This window comes from Erythrolamprus reginae, chromosome 8 (assembly GCF_031021105.1).
Source record: "Erythrolamprus reginae isolate rEryReg1 chromosome 8, rEryReg1.hap1, whole genome shotgun sequence".
NCBI classification, from domain to species: domain Eukaryota; kingdom Metazoa; phylum Chordata; class Lepidosauria; order Squamata; family Dipsadidae; genus Erythrolamprus; species Erythrolamprus reginae.
In genome coordinates this window covers 13,507,821-13,525,298 of record NC_091957.1, presented here as the reverse complement: position 1 = coordinate 13,525,298, position 17,478 = coordinate 13,507,821, and the positions used below count along the sequence as shown (strand labels likewise).

The 17,478-nt window shown below is 45.3% G+C and overlaps 1 protein-coding gene across 3 annotated transcripts in view; it reads left to right on the top strand.

The window, feature by feature from the left end:
- OLFM1 (olfactomedin 1) overlaps positions 1–17,478 on the top strand; it is a 74,778-nt gene that overhangs the window by 30,954 nt on the left and 26,346 nt on the right. For all 3 annotated transcript variants that reach the window (XM_070758205.1, XM_070758206.1, XM_070758204.1), the window contains exon 2: positions 4,027–4,176. In XM_070758205.1, the coding sequence (XP_070614306.1) occupies positions 4,027–4,176 (150 nt within the window). The remainder of the gene's footprint in view (positions 1–4,026; positions 4,177–17,478) is intronic.

Sequence of the window (17,478 nt, the reverse complement as noted above, 5' to 3'; positions counted from 1 at the left end):
TATATCCTTTTTTCAATGGACAATCTCCTCTGATCAGTTACTTCCCCAGATTTTTAACATCCTCCAATGGGAGAACCTCTAGCGATGCAGTCCTGAATTCTCCGGTACCACTGAGATGGCTTCTCCTGGAACTGGTTCTCCTTTTGGCCCGAGGAAGACCTCCATTGGGGAGGGGGAGAGGCATGCCTTTTGTCTGGGGGTTTCAGAAGGCCCTGCCTGGCCTGGGCAGATTGGAAACTTTGCAGCAGCCAAAGGAAATGTTTTCTTTCTTCTGTGCTTATCGTCCTCCTCTTCCTCCTCCTTCCCGGGAACAGGCCAGCTATAAAGATGCTTTTAACGCTGTTAATTATTTATGTGGCTAGCAAAAATAGACCCAGCAGCCATTCTTTTTGGAACACAAAGTGCCTGAAAAAAACCTGAGCAGCCTCCAAGCTGTTTTAAACAGCCACATTTGAAAGTCCTGCAGTGATTTGGCAGATTGGGGGTGGGTGGGTGGGTGTCGGCATTGTCTGCTGCTCTGAGCTGGGGGGGAAGGGTCTTGAAAGGAAAGAAGGTGGGCAGCTCTGCATCCCACCTGCATGGCTGAGTAGAATCTCAGTTAGCCAGGTGTGCTGGTCCAGGTTGGCCCTTGTCAGAGTCTGCTGGCCAGCCAGGTCTGCTCGCGGGGAGGAAGAGTGTTGAGCCATCTTTCTTGCTGCAAATCAACTTGGTCTCTGTTGGTATGTCTCGGTATAGCTAGGCTATGAGCCCTTTGACATACACTGAGCAGAGAAGTTTAAAAGAGTGTGGATGTGTGGTAAAGCCAAAGAAAAAGATACAGACTTAGTAATGCTTAATAAGTACTATTTACATATACAGTGGTACCTCAAGATACGAACCCCTCATGATACGAACCCGGGGTTCGGAAATTTTTTGCCTCTTCTTATTGTTCTGTCTGGCTGAACCACAACACTTATGAACTTTTTTCAACTTACGAACCCACCGCAGATCGCAAAATGATGCTCCGCTGGGCGCCGGCACCTGGCTGTCACCTTTTAAAACAGCCGGGGGGCTTCTCGGCATTCTCGGGTTCGGGTTCGGGAGGCCGCTGAGAAGCGCCGCCGCCCAGCTGTCACCTTCTGAAACAGCTGAGGGGCTTCTCAGCGCTCTCCCAAACGCCGAACCCGGAAATTCGGGTTCAGGTTCCGGAGGCTGCCGAGAAGCGCCCGGCTGTTTCAGAAGGTTACAGCCGGGAAGAGCCGCTCGGCGGAGCGCTATTTTTGCGATCGGCGGCGGCGTTTTCGGCCGATCTGGAGGCTACAAAGGAGGTGGGATATCCCAATAGGGAATTCCATGGGCGGAGCTTTGACATCACAGATTAATCACTTTTACATTGTTTCCAATGGGAAACAATGTTTCGTCTTACGAACGTTTTGCCTTACGAACCTACTTCCAGAACCAATTAGGTTCCTAAGACGAGGTATTACTGTATACAAAATAGAAACAATCCATAACAAGCACTAAGCAAAGACAAGCACTAAGCAAGTACACTCCCCCCTTAAGGCAAAGCAAAAGTGAATGAGCGATAAAGCATCATTGAAGGAAGGAGTACTGGCGCCCTCTTATGGCGAACCAGCCTAAAATATTTAAAGTGATAGTACAAGAGACTATAATAGGTAGTTTACAATGGCAAACCCTAACAACCATGTACCTTGTACTAACAGTCTCAGACAAGCCAGGATGAATTCACACGGTGGTCGCAATGGGCTTTAGGTCCTTGCAAAGAGAGGATTTTAGGGGACCAGCTGAGAAATATCCCTGCTTCCCTCTCCAGTGTATTTTCCACACCGGCAGAAGAGAGAAGCTGAGCATAACATGGGCGAAGCCTTCCAAACCGGGGTGGGGGCTCAGATGCCTCCAGCCTCATTGGAGCCCTTCTGTCTTCAGAGTTGAAGCTTCTCAATAGCTATGAGGACAATACAATATGAGATGGCGCAGCAGGTAGAGTGCTGTACTGCAGGCCACTGAAGCTGACTAGATCTGAAGGTTAGCGGTTCAGATCTCATCACCGGCTCAAGGTTGACTCAGCCTTCCATCCTTCCGAGGTGGGTAAAATGAGGACCCGGATTGTGGGGGCAATAGCCTAGCTCTGTTAAAAAGTGCTATTGCTAACATGTTGTAAGCTGCCCTGAGTCTAAGGAGAAGGGCGGCATAAAAATTGAATGAATGAATCAATCAATCAATCAATCAATCAAGAGAGTCCAGAAATATTTCACAAGAGTCCTCCACTCCTCCGCTCGCAACGGAATGTCTTATTCCACCAGACTTGAAATTTTTGGCTTAGAAAACCTAGAGCTACGTCGCCGTTGATCTGACCTAAAGGTAGTTTATAAAATCATCTGCTACAGTGTTCCACTGGTCAATTAATACTTCAGCTTCAACTGCAGCAACACACAAGCACACAATCGATTCAAACGTAACGTAAACCGCTCCAAACTAGACTTCAGGAACAGAGAGATCAATGCCTGGAATGCACCGCCTGACTTTGTGGTTTCTTCCCCAAACCTCAAAAACTTTAATATTTAAGACTGTCTACAGTCAACTTCACCCCGTTTCTAAGAGGTCTGTGAGGGGTGTGCATAAGTGCACCATTGTGCCTCCCACCCCCTGCCCTATTGTCCAAATTTACCTGTACCTACTTGCTTCTGCTTACATTTATACCATACCTATTATCTTGTACACATTTTGACAAATACATTAAATAAATAAACAAGCAAACAAATAAATAGGGATAGAGCTTGCAAGTCCTGTCACCTGGGGCTGTGAAGTCAAATGGACATCAGGAGAAGCCGAGAACAGAACCCTCCAGTGGTGGGAGACACCATTTCCAGCCGGGACTTCTGGAAGACGTGTGGAGGGTGGCCACAACACTTGGCTGCCCATATAGCTTTTTGCAAAGCTTGGCCATGTGGGAAAGGAAGCAAGACCAGCTGCCCTGTGGCCAGACCAGGCTCCCCGCTAAGTGTTGGGCTCCGACGGCTGGTGCTCAGGGGTTGCCGGCTGCGCTTTCCCTTCCTTGGTCTCTTCCGCCTTGAAAGACGGCGTTTAAGGGGTGACTTGATCGAAGTGTATAAAATCATGCATGGGATAGAAAAGGTGGGTAGAGGAAAATTCTCTATCACACAATACTAGGACGAGGGGGCCCTCCCTAAAGCTCATAGGTAAGAAAGTGAGGACAAATCAAGGGAAATATTTCTTCACCCAGAGGGTCCTTGGTTTATGGAATTCCCTTCCAGAAGAGGTCGTGACAGCTGTCATCTTAGATAGCTTCAAGGCAGGATTAGACAGATTTATGGAGGCCAAGTATATCCGTGGTTATTGAAACGGATGTCCAAGTGCCGCCTCTATGTTGGTTGAGGCAGGCAGGATTCCCTTGAGTCCCATTTGTTGGAGGTCAAGGGAAAGGGAGGGTCTTGCCTTCTATTTCTGCTCAAGATCCCCATGGACAATTGGCGGGCCACTGTGTGACACAGAATACTGGACTCGATGGGCTTTGGCCTGATTCAGCAGGGCTCTTCTTATGTTCTTATGTTCCTCTCCCACCTGCCTTGCGCCTCAGCAAGGCCTGTGGAGGGAGCTCGGCCCAGAACAACAATCTGGTTGGAGGGAGCATCTCGGGGAATGTAGGGGCTGCCTTCTGAAGCTCTGCCCTAGGGGCTTAGTCACGGGAGAGTTTGATTTGTCAATGGGGACAGCCTTGGTGGCCCCTTGGTTTTCATGCAAATCCACTTTGGGTGCCCCATTTACAGCCTGCTACCATGGCCTGCCTTGCAGGGAGGGTTTTTTTTCTGAGATGATTGCAAACAAGAGCGTGACTGATTATTGATTGTAGGAAGCACTTTGTTAAAATTGCTGACAGCATGTTTCAGAAGGGCACAAACCTTCCTCCCTTCCTCCTTCCACTTTTCTGGCTGCTGGCTCATCTTTTGACTTCCTTGAGACCCCTGAAGACCTGCCTCACGCGCCCTCTCTCCTGTGTCCAACCAGGTGTTGCCCACCAACCCTGAGGAAAGCTGGCAGGTGTACAGTTCTGCTCAGGACAGCGAAGGACGATGCATCTGCACAGTGGTGGCCCCTCAGCAGACCATGTGCTCCCGGGATGCCAGAACGAAGCAGCTCCGGCAGCTCTTGGAAAAGGTAACTTGGCATGGCGGCTCTCGAATGCATGTCTCTTATGTCTGTCTGTCTTTCTATCCCTCCCTCCATCCATCCTTCCATCCATCCGTCCATGTTCAAGAGCTTTGAATCATGGATCCATCCATCCATGCATGAATATCTTTCTTTCCATCTTTCTATCTTATCTATCCCTCTCTCCCTCTTTCTATCCATCCATCCATCCATTTCTCTCTCCCCCTCCCTCCCTCCATCTATTTATCCATCCAACCATCCATCTATCCCACCATCCTTTTTTCTATCGTTCTATCCTCCTCCCTCCAGTTATTTATCCCTCCATGCATCCATCTATTTATCCATTCCTCCATCCATCTTTCTCTCCATCTATCCATCCATCTCTCTCTCCACCCACTCATTGTTGAAGGCAATAGGTTGTCGCCAGAAACCAGCTAAGAGAAGTCTGTAAAGCAGTATAAAGTGGTTTATAAGACAAAGTGCTAGTGCTATCCAACATCCATCCATCCATCCATCCATCCATCCATCCATCTGCGGTATCTATCCTCTATCTATTATCTATCTACCATCTGCCTAACATCCATCTCTCTCTCCATCTCTCTCTCTCTCTCTCTCTCTCCATCTCTCTCTCTATCTCTTCAATTTATGGAAATGGAGGGACCGAATTGCAATTGCAAAGCCGAGTTGTAAAATGAATATGAATTAGGTGAAGAAGAGATGGGTAGGGGATTTAAACTGTCAAAACAGAATTCAGAATTTGACTTGGGGGCGTGGAATGAAGTGCTACAAGTTTTAATATATTTCAGGACTCTGATGATCAATGATGACTTCAGTTGATTTACTGGTAGAGTAAATTTAAGGTGTCCAACGTTTAAATCAAATGTTTTCGTTGTTTTTAAATTTAGTGGCTTTATTTGCTAGGCTGCAGAATTTGAGACAGACCGCTTTTTGGGGTAGTGGGGGTGGGGTTAAAGAAATGGCATCTTTTATGGTTATTCTCTTCTTTATAACAGTCTTATTCAAAGTCCACTATGTTATATCTCTTTTCGCCACTTCAATTTTAGCTACAACATTTTAGATTTTTTTTTCCCCTTCCACATTTGGGATTAGAGTCAAATCCCAAATGTGAAAGGGGAAAAAAATCCAAATATTATAAGAGAACCAAAAAAAACCCCAGTGCCTCTTGTTTTGCTTGGTACCTGCCAGTTACCTGTGTTATTGTGTGCCACATAGAAACATAGAAGACTGACGGCAGAAAAAGACCTCATAGTCCATCTAGTCTGCCCTTATACTATTTCCTGTATTACAATGGATATATGTTTATCCCAGGCATGTTTAAATTCAGTTCCTGTGGATTTACCAACCACGTCTGCTGGAAGTTTGTTCCAAGGATCTACTACTCTTTCAGTAAAATAATATTTTCTCATGTTGCCTTTGATCATTCCCCCAACTAACTTCAGATCGTGTCCCCTTGTTCTTGTGTTCACTTTCCTATTAAAAACACTTCCCTCCTGAACCTTATTTAACCCTTTAACATATTTAAATGTTTCGATCATGTCCCCCCTTTTCCTTCTGTCCTCCAGACTATACAGATTGAGTTCATTAAGTCTTTCCTGATACGTTTTATGTTTAAGACCTTCCACCATTCTTGTAGCCCGTCTTTGGACCCGTTCAATTTTGTCAATATCTTTTTGTAGGTGAGGTCTCCAGAACTGAACACAGTACTCCAAATGTGGTCTCACCAGCGCTCTATATAAGGGGATCACAATCTCCCTCTTCCTGCTATTGGGACTGCTATTGGGGTTTCCAAATTTGCAGTTGGGAACCCAGTGTTGCAGTGTGCAAATATTAAAATTTCTGAATAGTCGAAGAATAGTAAAGATAAATAGTAAAAATAGTAAAGTTTTACCTTTTTTTCCCTTTATGCACGAGGGACCACAAAAGGAATAGGTAGGTTGGTTTCACTTAATCTGTGTCCCTTGTTATGGTGATGAGAACCACAGAAAATATTATTTTGATGTTCCAGAGCCTTGAATGTATACTGGCTAATTAAAACTGAAAAGATCAAAGCCAGTCTATTGTCCTAAATAAATCTAGGAGAGGAAAGCATTAAACCTCCAATTGGCCCAAACCACTTCGCTCTTCATTAATTTAATGCTTGAACTTGTTCAAAGCGCAAAGCTTCCAAAAAAACCATGTGAGCAGCAACATTAAAATGCAGGGCTGTGCTCTTTGTTTTCTCAACTGACTTGAAAAGGTTGGGCTTGATATCATCAAACCGTAACAGAAAAAGGATGATTTGTGGATTCCTGAATATATATATATATATATATATATATTCATGTGATCTGTTTTTAATAGCCTCCGGTCCTCAGAGATCAGAAGGATAATATTTGAGATCAAGGAATTCAATGTTTAATTGCTTCCATTGCACAGATTTTTTTTTTATGAAATATCATCTCTCCACCTTCATTCCCCAAATTAATTAGATTCTGGCAAGCGAACATATCATTATCCTTGGCATTTGGGATATAATCTGCCAGGTTTTGATGAATATGGTGATAGGTTTCTCTCTACCCCCAATCATAATGCAGGAAGCAATTTAACACCTTAGATGTTTTCCAGTAACAAAGCTTCGGAGCTTGCTTGCTGGACGGTGGACTGTTTTAAGACAGAGTTCCTTGATCTTGGTCACTTGAAGATCTCAACTCTCAGAATTCCCCCGCAAGCGTCCCACACGTCTTCAAGTGGCCATGGTTGAGGAACTCTGGTTTAAAGGGAGTGGCCTTAGTTGTGGTGGACACGAGAGTGTCTTTCTTCTGTTGCCCATATTCTGTAAATGGAATGCAAATCACAGTTCTGTTTTTTTTTTAATGCGATCTGTAGTTGTGGCTAAACCAGGTCTTTCAGAGCTTTTCTAAATCAGGGGTGGCAAACTCAATTTCATTGAGGGCTGTGGTTGACCTTGGGCAGATGTGGCTGACTGGGTGTGACTAACTTGGGTGGGTGTAGCCAACTGGATGTTTTGCTTTATTTATTTACTTATTTACTTATTTACTTATTTACTTATTTACTTACTTACTTACTTACTTATTTACTTATTTACTTATTTACTTATTTACTTACTTACTTATTTACTTACTTACTTATTTACTTACTTACTTATTTACTTACTTACTTACTTACCTACCTACCTACCTACCTACCTACCTACTTATTTATTTATTTATTTATTTATTTGATTTTTATGCTGCCCTTCTCCTTAGACTCAGGGCGGCTTACAACATGTTAGCAATAGCACTTTTTAACAGTGCCAGCCTATTGCCCCCACAATCCGGGTCCTCATTTTACCCACCTCGGAAAGATGGAAGGCTGAGTCAACCTTGAGCCGGTGATGAGATTTGAACCGCTGACCTTCAGATCTACAGTCAGCTTCAGTGGCCTGCGGTACAGCACTCTACCTGCTGCGCCACCCCGGCTCCTTGCTGCTGGCATGTTTCTCTTTGCATTTGGTAGACCGGATCGAAGCCACACTGGCCTGATCTTTTCTCTTCTCATTGGGTAGAGCGTGTCAAAGCCACGATGGCCTGATCTTTCCTCTTCACGTTGGTTAGAGCAGGTTGGCTGGATAAGGCCACATCACATGCCAGATGCGGCCCACGGGCCTCAAGTTTGACACCTCTGTTCTAAACATTCCTGAACAAAGTGCAAAGAGGATACATCAGAGTTATAAATCGCCTTGTCCTTTGTTCAGAAAGTTCCTGCAGTCACTGGGATTGATCCTCAGGGTAGCTTTCCCTTATTGCATTCTTTGACAAAGTGCCTAAATTAATGGACCAGTGAAATGCTGTGAACACAGTATATTTAGACTTCAGGAAGGCATTTGACAGAATAGACCACAGCCTACTTCTTGATAAGCTAGAAAAATGTGGGATAGACTGTATCACCACTTAACTCAGTGGTCCCCAACGTTTTTTCCACCAGGGACCAGTTTCAGCAAGGCAATTTTTCTATGGCCCGGTGGGGGCGGAAAGGGGTGTGGTTGGGGGCGGGATTAAGTATGGGGGTGCTGGTCCTTCCCGCCCCTCTTTCCCGCCATCGCCCTGTGGCCGGCAGAACCTGCCTCCCAAACCCTCTTGCCCGGTGGCAGGTGAAGCGCTGGAGGGAGGGGGTCAGGCCGGCCCTCCTGCCTTCCCCCCCAGCCAAAAATGCAAAGGCGTGCCACGGCAGAAGCCAAAAGAGGCTTGAGCCCCCCCCCCCGGTCCTTCCCGCCCCTCTGTCCCGTCCATCGCCCTGTGGCCGGCAGAACCTGCCTCCCGAGGCCTCTTTCCCAGCGGGAGATGAAGCACTGGAGGGAGGGGGCGGCGGCAGGAGGACTGGCAGCTGCTGACTCCACGGACCAGTGCAACATGCCCCGCGGCCCGGTACTGGTCCGCGGCCCGGTGGTTGGGGACCCCTGACTTAACTGACTGATGATGACTCAATAGGTTATGATGTTCGTCTATCATGAGGACCTTGACATCTAATGGGTTGTGGGCTGTACACGACGTGTCCACAGGTGGCTGGTAAGGCCTATACGGACACGAAATGTTCTGCCACATTTGGGCTGAATTGTAGTCATAGGTTAAGGACTAGCTGTGCTGCTTTGGTAAGGTCACCCTTGAGATGCCATGCTCATTTTTGGTCACCACAATATGATACAATAAGATGTTAAAATAAATAGGGAGCAGAGGTTAATCTATTTACTTAGAGCAACAGAATCTGATATGGTGAACAATTGCAGGAACTAGTTATGTCCAGTGTGGTCCTCATGTAATATCCATTTGCTCACTGTTACAACAGCTGAAGGAGAGATATTTGCACCCATTCCCTGTCCCTGCGTTTACACAATTGCATTGGCAGCTTGTCCACAATACCATTAATGTTAAGAGCTGTGGTGGTACAGTGGTTTGATACAGTATTGCAGGCTAAATCTGCCTACTGCCAGCAGTTTGATCCTGACATGCTCAAGGTTGACTCAGCCCTTCTGTCCTTCCATGGTCAGTAAAATTAGGACCCAGAAGGTTGACTCAGCCCTTCTGTCCTTCCAAGGTTAGTAAAATTAGGATCCAGAAGGTTGACTCAGCCCTTCTGTCCTTCCAAGGTCAGTAAAATTAGGACCCAGGAGGTTGACTCAGCCCTTCTGTCCTTCCACGGTCAGTAAAGTTAGGACCCAGAAGGTTGACTCAGCCCTTTTGTCCTTCCAAGGTTGGTAAAATGAGGGCAGGCTCAAGGTTGACTCAGCCCTTCTGTCTTTCCAAGGTCAGTAAAATTGTTGGGGGCCATAGGTTGACTCAGTAAACCACTTAGAGAGGAATGTAAAGCACTATAAAGTGGTATAACAGACTATTGCGATCTATCTCTATGTCTGTCGTCCATTCATCCATCCATCTGTTGTAGTGGCACAGTGTTTAGAATGCAGTATTGCAGGCTAATTCTGCTGACTGCCAGCAGTTCGATTCTGACCAGCTCCAGGTTGACTCAGCCTTCCATCCTTCCAAGGTGGGCAAAAGGAAGACCCAGGTTGTTGAGGTCAAGAGGCTGACTCTGTAAACCACTTAGGGCTGTAAAACCCTCTCAAGTGGTCTATAAGTGCTATTGCAGAGGGCGCTTCAGCCTACCCCCATCTCTGGCCTTTTTGCAGTTCTGCTACCCAGTCTCCCAACTGCCCCCCTGTTGCCCTTCGCCATTTTCGTCCATTGCTGCATCTTTTCCTGGGGGTTTTGGGCAGTTCTGTCATAAGAGCCTTGGTAGCGCAGTGGTTAGAGTGCAGTACTGCAAACTACTTCCGTTGAACACCGACTGCCTGCAGTTTGGCAGATTGAATCTCAGTAGTGTTGTGGTTGGCTCTGGCCCAGCTCCTGCCCCAGGGAATGGGGAGGTGGATGTAGGGGAAAATTCAACATGTCACAGGCCTGTGTTATTGCCGACAGAATCAGTTCAGAGTTTAGTTTCCTCGGACGAAGAAGAAGGTGGGAGTGACTCGGCAGAGGAGGGCTTGGCACACAGCCAAGGCAGTCAATCTTCCTTATCTTCTATAGCTTCAGATGATGACATGTTGGACCCATGCAAGTGCAGAATTATGCGTAGAAGAGACCAAGTAAGAACATATTACAAGAAATAAGGGAGGCCACCTGTGTTTGGATGGGGCTCCAAAATAAGGGAGGCCACCTGTGTTTGGATGGGGCTATAAATAGCAGCAGCCGGGTTTGGCCATTGTGGAAGAATATCTGTTGCAGTTCCGTCAGGAATCTTGTGTGTTGGACTTTGTTGCTTTTTCACGCCTTTGAAACCAAAGCAGAGCAGCGTGTGTGTGTGTGTGTGTGTGTGTGTCTCCCTTCTTGGAAGAAGAAGGGGTGTTACTCCACAGCTGCTGGATAAGTACTTAATGACTGCTTAAGGGAAATGGTACAGACTATCTGGTTGTTTTGGGAAGAGTGCTCTTTGCAATACAAAAAGAGTGCTTAGTTTATTTTGACTTTGGTGATAAAGAACATTGTTTTGAATTTTCAAACGTGTGTGTGTCTGAAATTTGTATCCTTGAATTTCCGGGAGGCTCCTATCAGAGAGCCCGGCAGAACAAGTAGGCTCTAGGTTGATTCAGTCTTCTATCCTTCCAAGGTCAGTCAAACGAGGACCCCGATTGTTGGGGGTGAGAGGCTGATTCTGTAAACCGCTTAGAGAGGGAGATGTAAAGTACAGTGAAGCGGGATATAAGTCTGAACGCTGTTGCTAAATACTATTGCTATGAAGGGCCAGGCCAGGCATACCACCTGAGTAGTCAGGGGAGGGCATGAAATGCACCAGTTGTGGCCCTATATGGACAGGGAGTCATTGCTCATGCCCTCATTACCTCAAGGTTCGATTACTGTAATGCTCTCTACATGGGGCTACCCTTGAAAAGAATTAGGAAACTTCAGATCGTGCAGAATGCGGCCGCGAGAGCTATCGTGGGGCTTCCCAGATTCGCCCACATTTCTACAACACTCCGTGGCCTGCATTGGCTGCTGATCAGTTTCCGGTCAAAATTCAAAGTGTTGGTTATGACCTTTAAAGCCCTACATGGCACTGGACCAGAGTACCTCTGGAACCGCCTGCTACCGCACGAATCCCAGCGACCGATAAGGTCCCACAGAGTTGGCCTTCTCCGGGTCTCATCGACTAAACAATGTCGTTTGGTGGGCCCCAGGGGAAGAGCCTTCTCTGTGGCAGCCCCGGCCCTCTGGAATCAACTCCCCCCGGAGATTAGAACGGCCCCCATCCTCCTTGGCTTTCATAAGCTACTCAAGACCCACCTATACCGCCAGGCATGGGGGAGCTGAGACACCTTCCCCAGGGTTTTATACTTTATGTTTGGTATGTATGTGTTGTTTGGTTTTAAATGATAGGGTTTTATATGTCTTTTTCTCTTTTAATATTAGATTTGTTCCACTGTAACATTGTTTTGTTATTGTTGTGAGCCGCCCCGAGTCTTCGGAGAGGGGTGGCATACAAATCTAATAAAAATTATTATTATTATTATTATTATTATTATTATTATTATTATTATTATTATTATTATTACTACTACTACTACTACTACGATGATGATGATGAAGGATGGCAGGCAGGGCAGCCGAAGGGCAGGTGGCGGAATTGAAACAGGGGCGAGCTCAGTAGGACAGCAAGTGTGGGGTCCTGGCCTATGGGTAGTTCTCATCTTCCAACAATTCATTAAGTGACCAATCAAAGTTGCAACCGCACTGAAAGAAAAAGTGACATGACCGGTTTTCACACTACTAAGTAGCATCCCATGGCCACCTGATCAAAATTCAGCCGCTTGGCAATTGGTCAAGCGAAGTCAGTGGGGGAGCCAGGTTCACATAGCAGCTGGGTTATTAAGTTAACAACTGCAGTGATTCATGTAACAACAGTGGCAAGAAAAGGCGTAAAACTCACTTGACAAATGTCTCACTTAACAGCTAAATGTCATAAGTCGAGGACTGCCTGTACTGAAACGGCCACCGCTAAGGGTCATGGCCATGTGGTGTTACCGTTGTCCCACTGCTTAGCCCCTGAAGTCCCTGTCCGGTTAGAAGGACCGCTTGAACGTTCATTCATTCCGTCTTTGTCCACACTAGTGAGTGATGGTGTTTTTGGGCTTCCTGCGCCAGAGCTGTAGATCATGAATGAAGGCAGACTTTTCTGTTGCTACGTCAGCCATCAATCATTGGTGTGGGAATGGCCTCTGATTGCCAGGGCATGATTAGGAGGCATTTCACATCCTTTATAATGGACAAACACTTTTCAGGATGGGAGAGGGAGGGAGGGAGGGAAGAAGATGGGAATGAGGATGGAAGGAAGGAAGGAAGGGAGAGAGGGTGGGAGGGAGGGAGGGAAGAAGGAAGGAAGATAGTAATGAAAAGGAAGGAAGAAATCTATTAATATAGCAAAAAAAAAAAAAAAGTAAAAATAATAGTGATATAAAACAGTGATTTTCAACCTTTTTTGAACCGCGGCACATTTTTTACATTTACAAAATCCTGGGGCACACCACCAACCAAAATGACACAAAAAGACACTCTAAGACACACTCCTCTCTTTTTCCATCCCTGTCTCCTCCCCCTCTTGTGTGTGTGTCTCCTCCCCCTCTTGAACCCTGTCTCCTCCCCCTCTTGAACCATTTCCAAAAACAGGTGAGGGCTGGGGGGTTTTCTCTCTTATTTTTGGGTGCTTTTTATCATATGCTTTAAATCAAGAGTCACTTCTCTCTCTCTTTTGTTTCTCTCTCTTTCCTCTCATTCTCTGTCTCAATCGTTTTCTCATTTCTCTTTTTTCCTCCCCTTTTTGCTCATTTCTCTCTCTCTCCCTTCCTCTTCTTTTTTCTCTCTCTCTCTCTTGCTTTCTCTCTCTCTTTCTCTCTTTTTCACTTACTTTCTCACTCTTTCTCTCTCTCTCTCTCAGCAAAAAGTTGTGAGACCAGAACCTGAGCTTCCTTCTTCGCGGCACACCTGACCATGTCTCGCGGCACACTAGTGTGCCACGGCACACTGGTTGAAAAACACTGATATAAAAGATATGTGAAATTGCTAAATGAATAATAATGATTTGTTATTTGGTTTGTTAGGTTATGTGGTGTGTTAGGTTTGTGATGTTTGTATGTCTGTATATGTGTATTTGTACTTTTTTATTTTCTGTGTGTTTTAAAAAATCATTTTAAAGCTATTTTTTAAAAAAATGAGAAGGAAGGAATAGGAGAAGGAAAAGAAAGAAGGAAGATGGAAATAGGAAGGAAGGAAGGAAGGGGGGAATGAGAAAGAAGGAAGATGGGAATAAGAAGGAAGGAAGAAAGGGGGGAATGAGAAAGGGATAGAAGGGAAGAAGGAATGAGAATAAAAGGATGGGAGAGAAGGAGGGGGAAAGGAAGGAAGGGCTTTTTAAAGGCATCGGCTACCATTTCTTGTGCTACCTCTATCTATCTATCTATCTATCTATCTATCTATCTATCTATCTATCTATCTATCAACTTTCTATCTGTCTATCTATCTATCTATCTATCTATCTATCATCTATCTATCTATCTATCTATCTATCTATCATCTTTCTATCTGTCTGTCTATCTATCCATCCATCCATCCATCCATCCATCTATCTATCATCCACCCATGCATCCATCTATCTATCTAAGCGGTGGTGTTTCAGTGGTTAGAATGCAATATTGCAGGCTAATTCTGCTCACTGCCAGGAGTTCGATCCTGACCTGCTCAAAATCAATTCAACCTTCCATCTTTCCAAGGTCGGTAGAATGAGAGACCCAGATCGTTGGAAGTGAGAGGCTGACTCTGTAAACTGCTTAGTGAGGGCTGTAAGCACAGTGAAGCGGGGTGTATAAGTCTAAAGTCCTGGTGCTACTGCTCATCACCTGCGCCTGAATGACAAATTGTTCTGCCAGACAGACTGTGTCTTGGAAAACGCTCTGCAAGTCAAGCTTTGCCTTTTGTTTGCTGCGGCACATTGCGCAGAGTTTATCAATGCTTCGGTGCTCTTTCCAAAGTGCCTCTTCAGCATCTCAGCCTCTGGTTTGCAATACATCACAGAGTAAAGGGCAACCCCGGGCATGGATCTGCAGCGATTTGCATGTTCTGATGTGTGGGGCTGGATGCAAATTTATCGATAATTAGTATAGTTGAAAGAGGAACATTGTCTGTCTTGCCACTGGGAAGAATTTCCGGGAGATTGACCTTTCGACTGCTCTCCCCAGCTGCTTCTCCCAACTCCAGGATTCGCATCTTTACACTAATTACATCCTTGAATGAACTTGGGTATTTTGTGTCATGACGCAGTTCCAGTTTTGAGTCATAGAATGTAAGACTTGGGAGGACTCGGTTGGTCATCTAGTCCAGCTCTTGTCCTGCGTAGGGACTTCCCTCTGTTGTGGTTAGCTCTGGCCCAGCTCCTGCCCCAAGGACTGTGGATGTGGGGGAGACATCCACACACTGCAGGCCTGTTTTGCCCCCAGTGGAATCTGCTGATGAAGGCTCCTCTGACCAAGAAGACATGAGTGACAGGGAGGAGAAGAGTGAGGCAGACAGCTCAGAAGGAGATCAATTATCTAGCTCCTCCTTGAATTCAGAACAAGAGTTAATGATACAGCCACGCATGCGGAGAGCGATGCATAGGCAACAACAACTGAGAGATTATTATCAAAGAAAATGAGGCCACCTGTGGTTGGGTGGGGCTGTGGTAATTAGTGAGGCTGCTATAAATAGCAGCCTGTGGGTTTGGCCATTGTGGAGGATTATCTGATCATTGTGTTTCGTGATTGCTTTACTGACTTTGACCTTTTGTGTGCTGATTTTCCCCCGCTTTGAAACTAAACCAGGGCAAAGTGTGTTTCACTTTGTGAAAGAAGGACTGTGAATTGCCTCACAGCTGCAAGCTAAGTATCACAGAACTGATAAGGGACTTGTACAAATTACCAGTTTGTTTGGAGACGAGTGCTCTTTGCTATACCAAAAGAGGGCTTGGTTTAAGTGAATTTTCATTATAAAGAACATTGTTTTGAATTTTCAAACGTGCGTGTGTCTGAAATTTGTACCTGTGAATTTTTGGGAGGATTCTACCAGAGAGCCCGATAGAACACCCTCTGGGGCATCCCGGACAGGTAGCCATCTGGCCTCGGCTTAAACTCTCAACGGAAGGAGCTTCTATCATCACCCCAGGAGCCTGCCAGCTTTCATCCTTGGAACGGTCTTCTTGTAGAAGGACCAAACCCAACCCAATTCAACCCATTCCAATATATTTACCAAACAATCCTGCCGCATCTTTTATCTACGTGGTCATCCTCTGGACACTGTTTTACTGCAGACTTCTTCTCTCCAGACTGAAAGTACCCAACTCATCCAATTCTTCCTCTTAAGCTTTTTGTTCCAGTCATTGCTTTTCTCTGGACAACGTCCAATTTTCCCAGTGTCTTTCCTATAATATAGAACAGGTAATAGTCTGACCTGACCCGTACTGTAGGCTACTTCTGCTGACTGCCACTGCCAGCTGTTTGGTAGCTCGATTCTCACCAGCTCAAAGTTGACTCAGCCTTCTGTCCTTCCAAGATCAGTAAAATGAGGACCTGGATTGTTAGGGGCAAGAGGCTGACTCCGTAAAAAACTTAGAGGCGCCTGTAAAGCACCTTAAAGTGATATACAAGCCTAAATGTTATTGCTGGGGAAGGAAGGAAGGAAGGAAGGAAGGAAGGAAGGAAGGAAGGAAGGAAGGAAGGAAGGAAGGAAGGAAGGGACGTGGAAGCACAGTGGTTAGAATGCAGTATTGCAGGCTGACTCTGCCGACAACCAGCAGTTCAGTTCTCACCAGCTCAAGATTGACTCAGCCTTTCATTCTTCTGAGGTCAGTAAAATGAGGACCCAGAGAAGGACCCCTGGTCCTTCTCTTCCCTGGGTTAGCCATGCCCAGTTCCTGTAACTGTTCATTGTATGTTTTAGCCTCCAGTCCCCTAAACCTCCTGGTTGCTCTTCTCTGTATTTTTTCTAGGGCCTCAATGTCTTTTTACTTTGCCAATTGCTATAAATGAAGTAGTCAATAGAAGGATGGCCTTGGACTAGCATGTTGGCAGCAAATCATATACACGCCAACGATCGTCAGCAATCTGAGAGACGGTTTGGACTTATCTAGTTGATGCTAGATTCTCTCAGTTTTGGCAGTGTTGGCATATTTCAGGCCCATTAATCAAACTGTACCACCTTATATAATCTCAGAGGTGGTGTTGCTACACTTTGGAGTAGCAGGTTCCTCCCTCCTTGTCTATACAGTCTTCCCTCAATTTTTGCGGGGGATGCGTTCCGAGATTGCCCGTGTAAGTCGAATTTCCGCGAAGTAGAGATGCGGAAGTAAACACACCATTTTTGGCTATGAACAGTATCACAAGCCATCCCTTAATACTTTAAAGCCTTAAATTACAATTTCCCATTCCCTTAACAACCATTTACTCACCATTATTACTGGTACTCACCATTGAATAAGACATTTAGTGATCCTGATATTTATAAACATAATTATTTATTAACAATAATTATTATTTTTGTTATTTATTTGCAAAAATTTGTTTGGCGATGATGTATGACATCATCGGGTGGGAAAAACCGTGGTATAGAAAAAAAAACCACCAAGTATTTTTTTTTTTAATTAATTTTTTTTAAAAAACGTGGTGTAGGCTATTCGCGAAGTTTGAACCCGCGAAAATCGAGGGAACACTGTACAGCTAACCTGTGGTTTTTCTAGAAAGCTTTTAAACTCTGCCTTTTCCAGCAGACCTGTCTAGGACAGAGATCTTGAAACTTGGCAACTTTAAGACTTGTGGACGTCAACTCCCAGAATTCTCCAGAAAGCATAGCTGGCTGGAGAATTCTGGGGAAATCCACGAGTCTTAAAGTTGTCAAGTTTGGGGAACCCAGGTCTAAGGACAATGTAGGAACTGAAAGCAGAGTCTTGTTCAGTTCTACTTCCATTCCCCTGGAGTGGAGTCTTGTTTTTTTTTCCTTGTTCATTAATGATTTATTTCTAGTGTAATTTACGTAATACATTTTTGCATTTTTTAAAATGCTGCCTAAGAGACTTCTGGATTAGACAGCTTATAAATAAAACCAAGAATGAATGAATATGCTTGGCTGCATAGCTAGAGGTATAACAAGCAGGAAGAGGGAGATTGTGGTCCCCTTATATAGAGCGCTGGTGAGACCACCTTTGGAATACTGTGTTCAGTTCTGGAGACCTCACCTACAA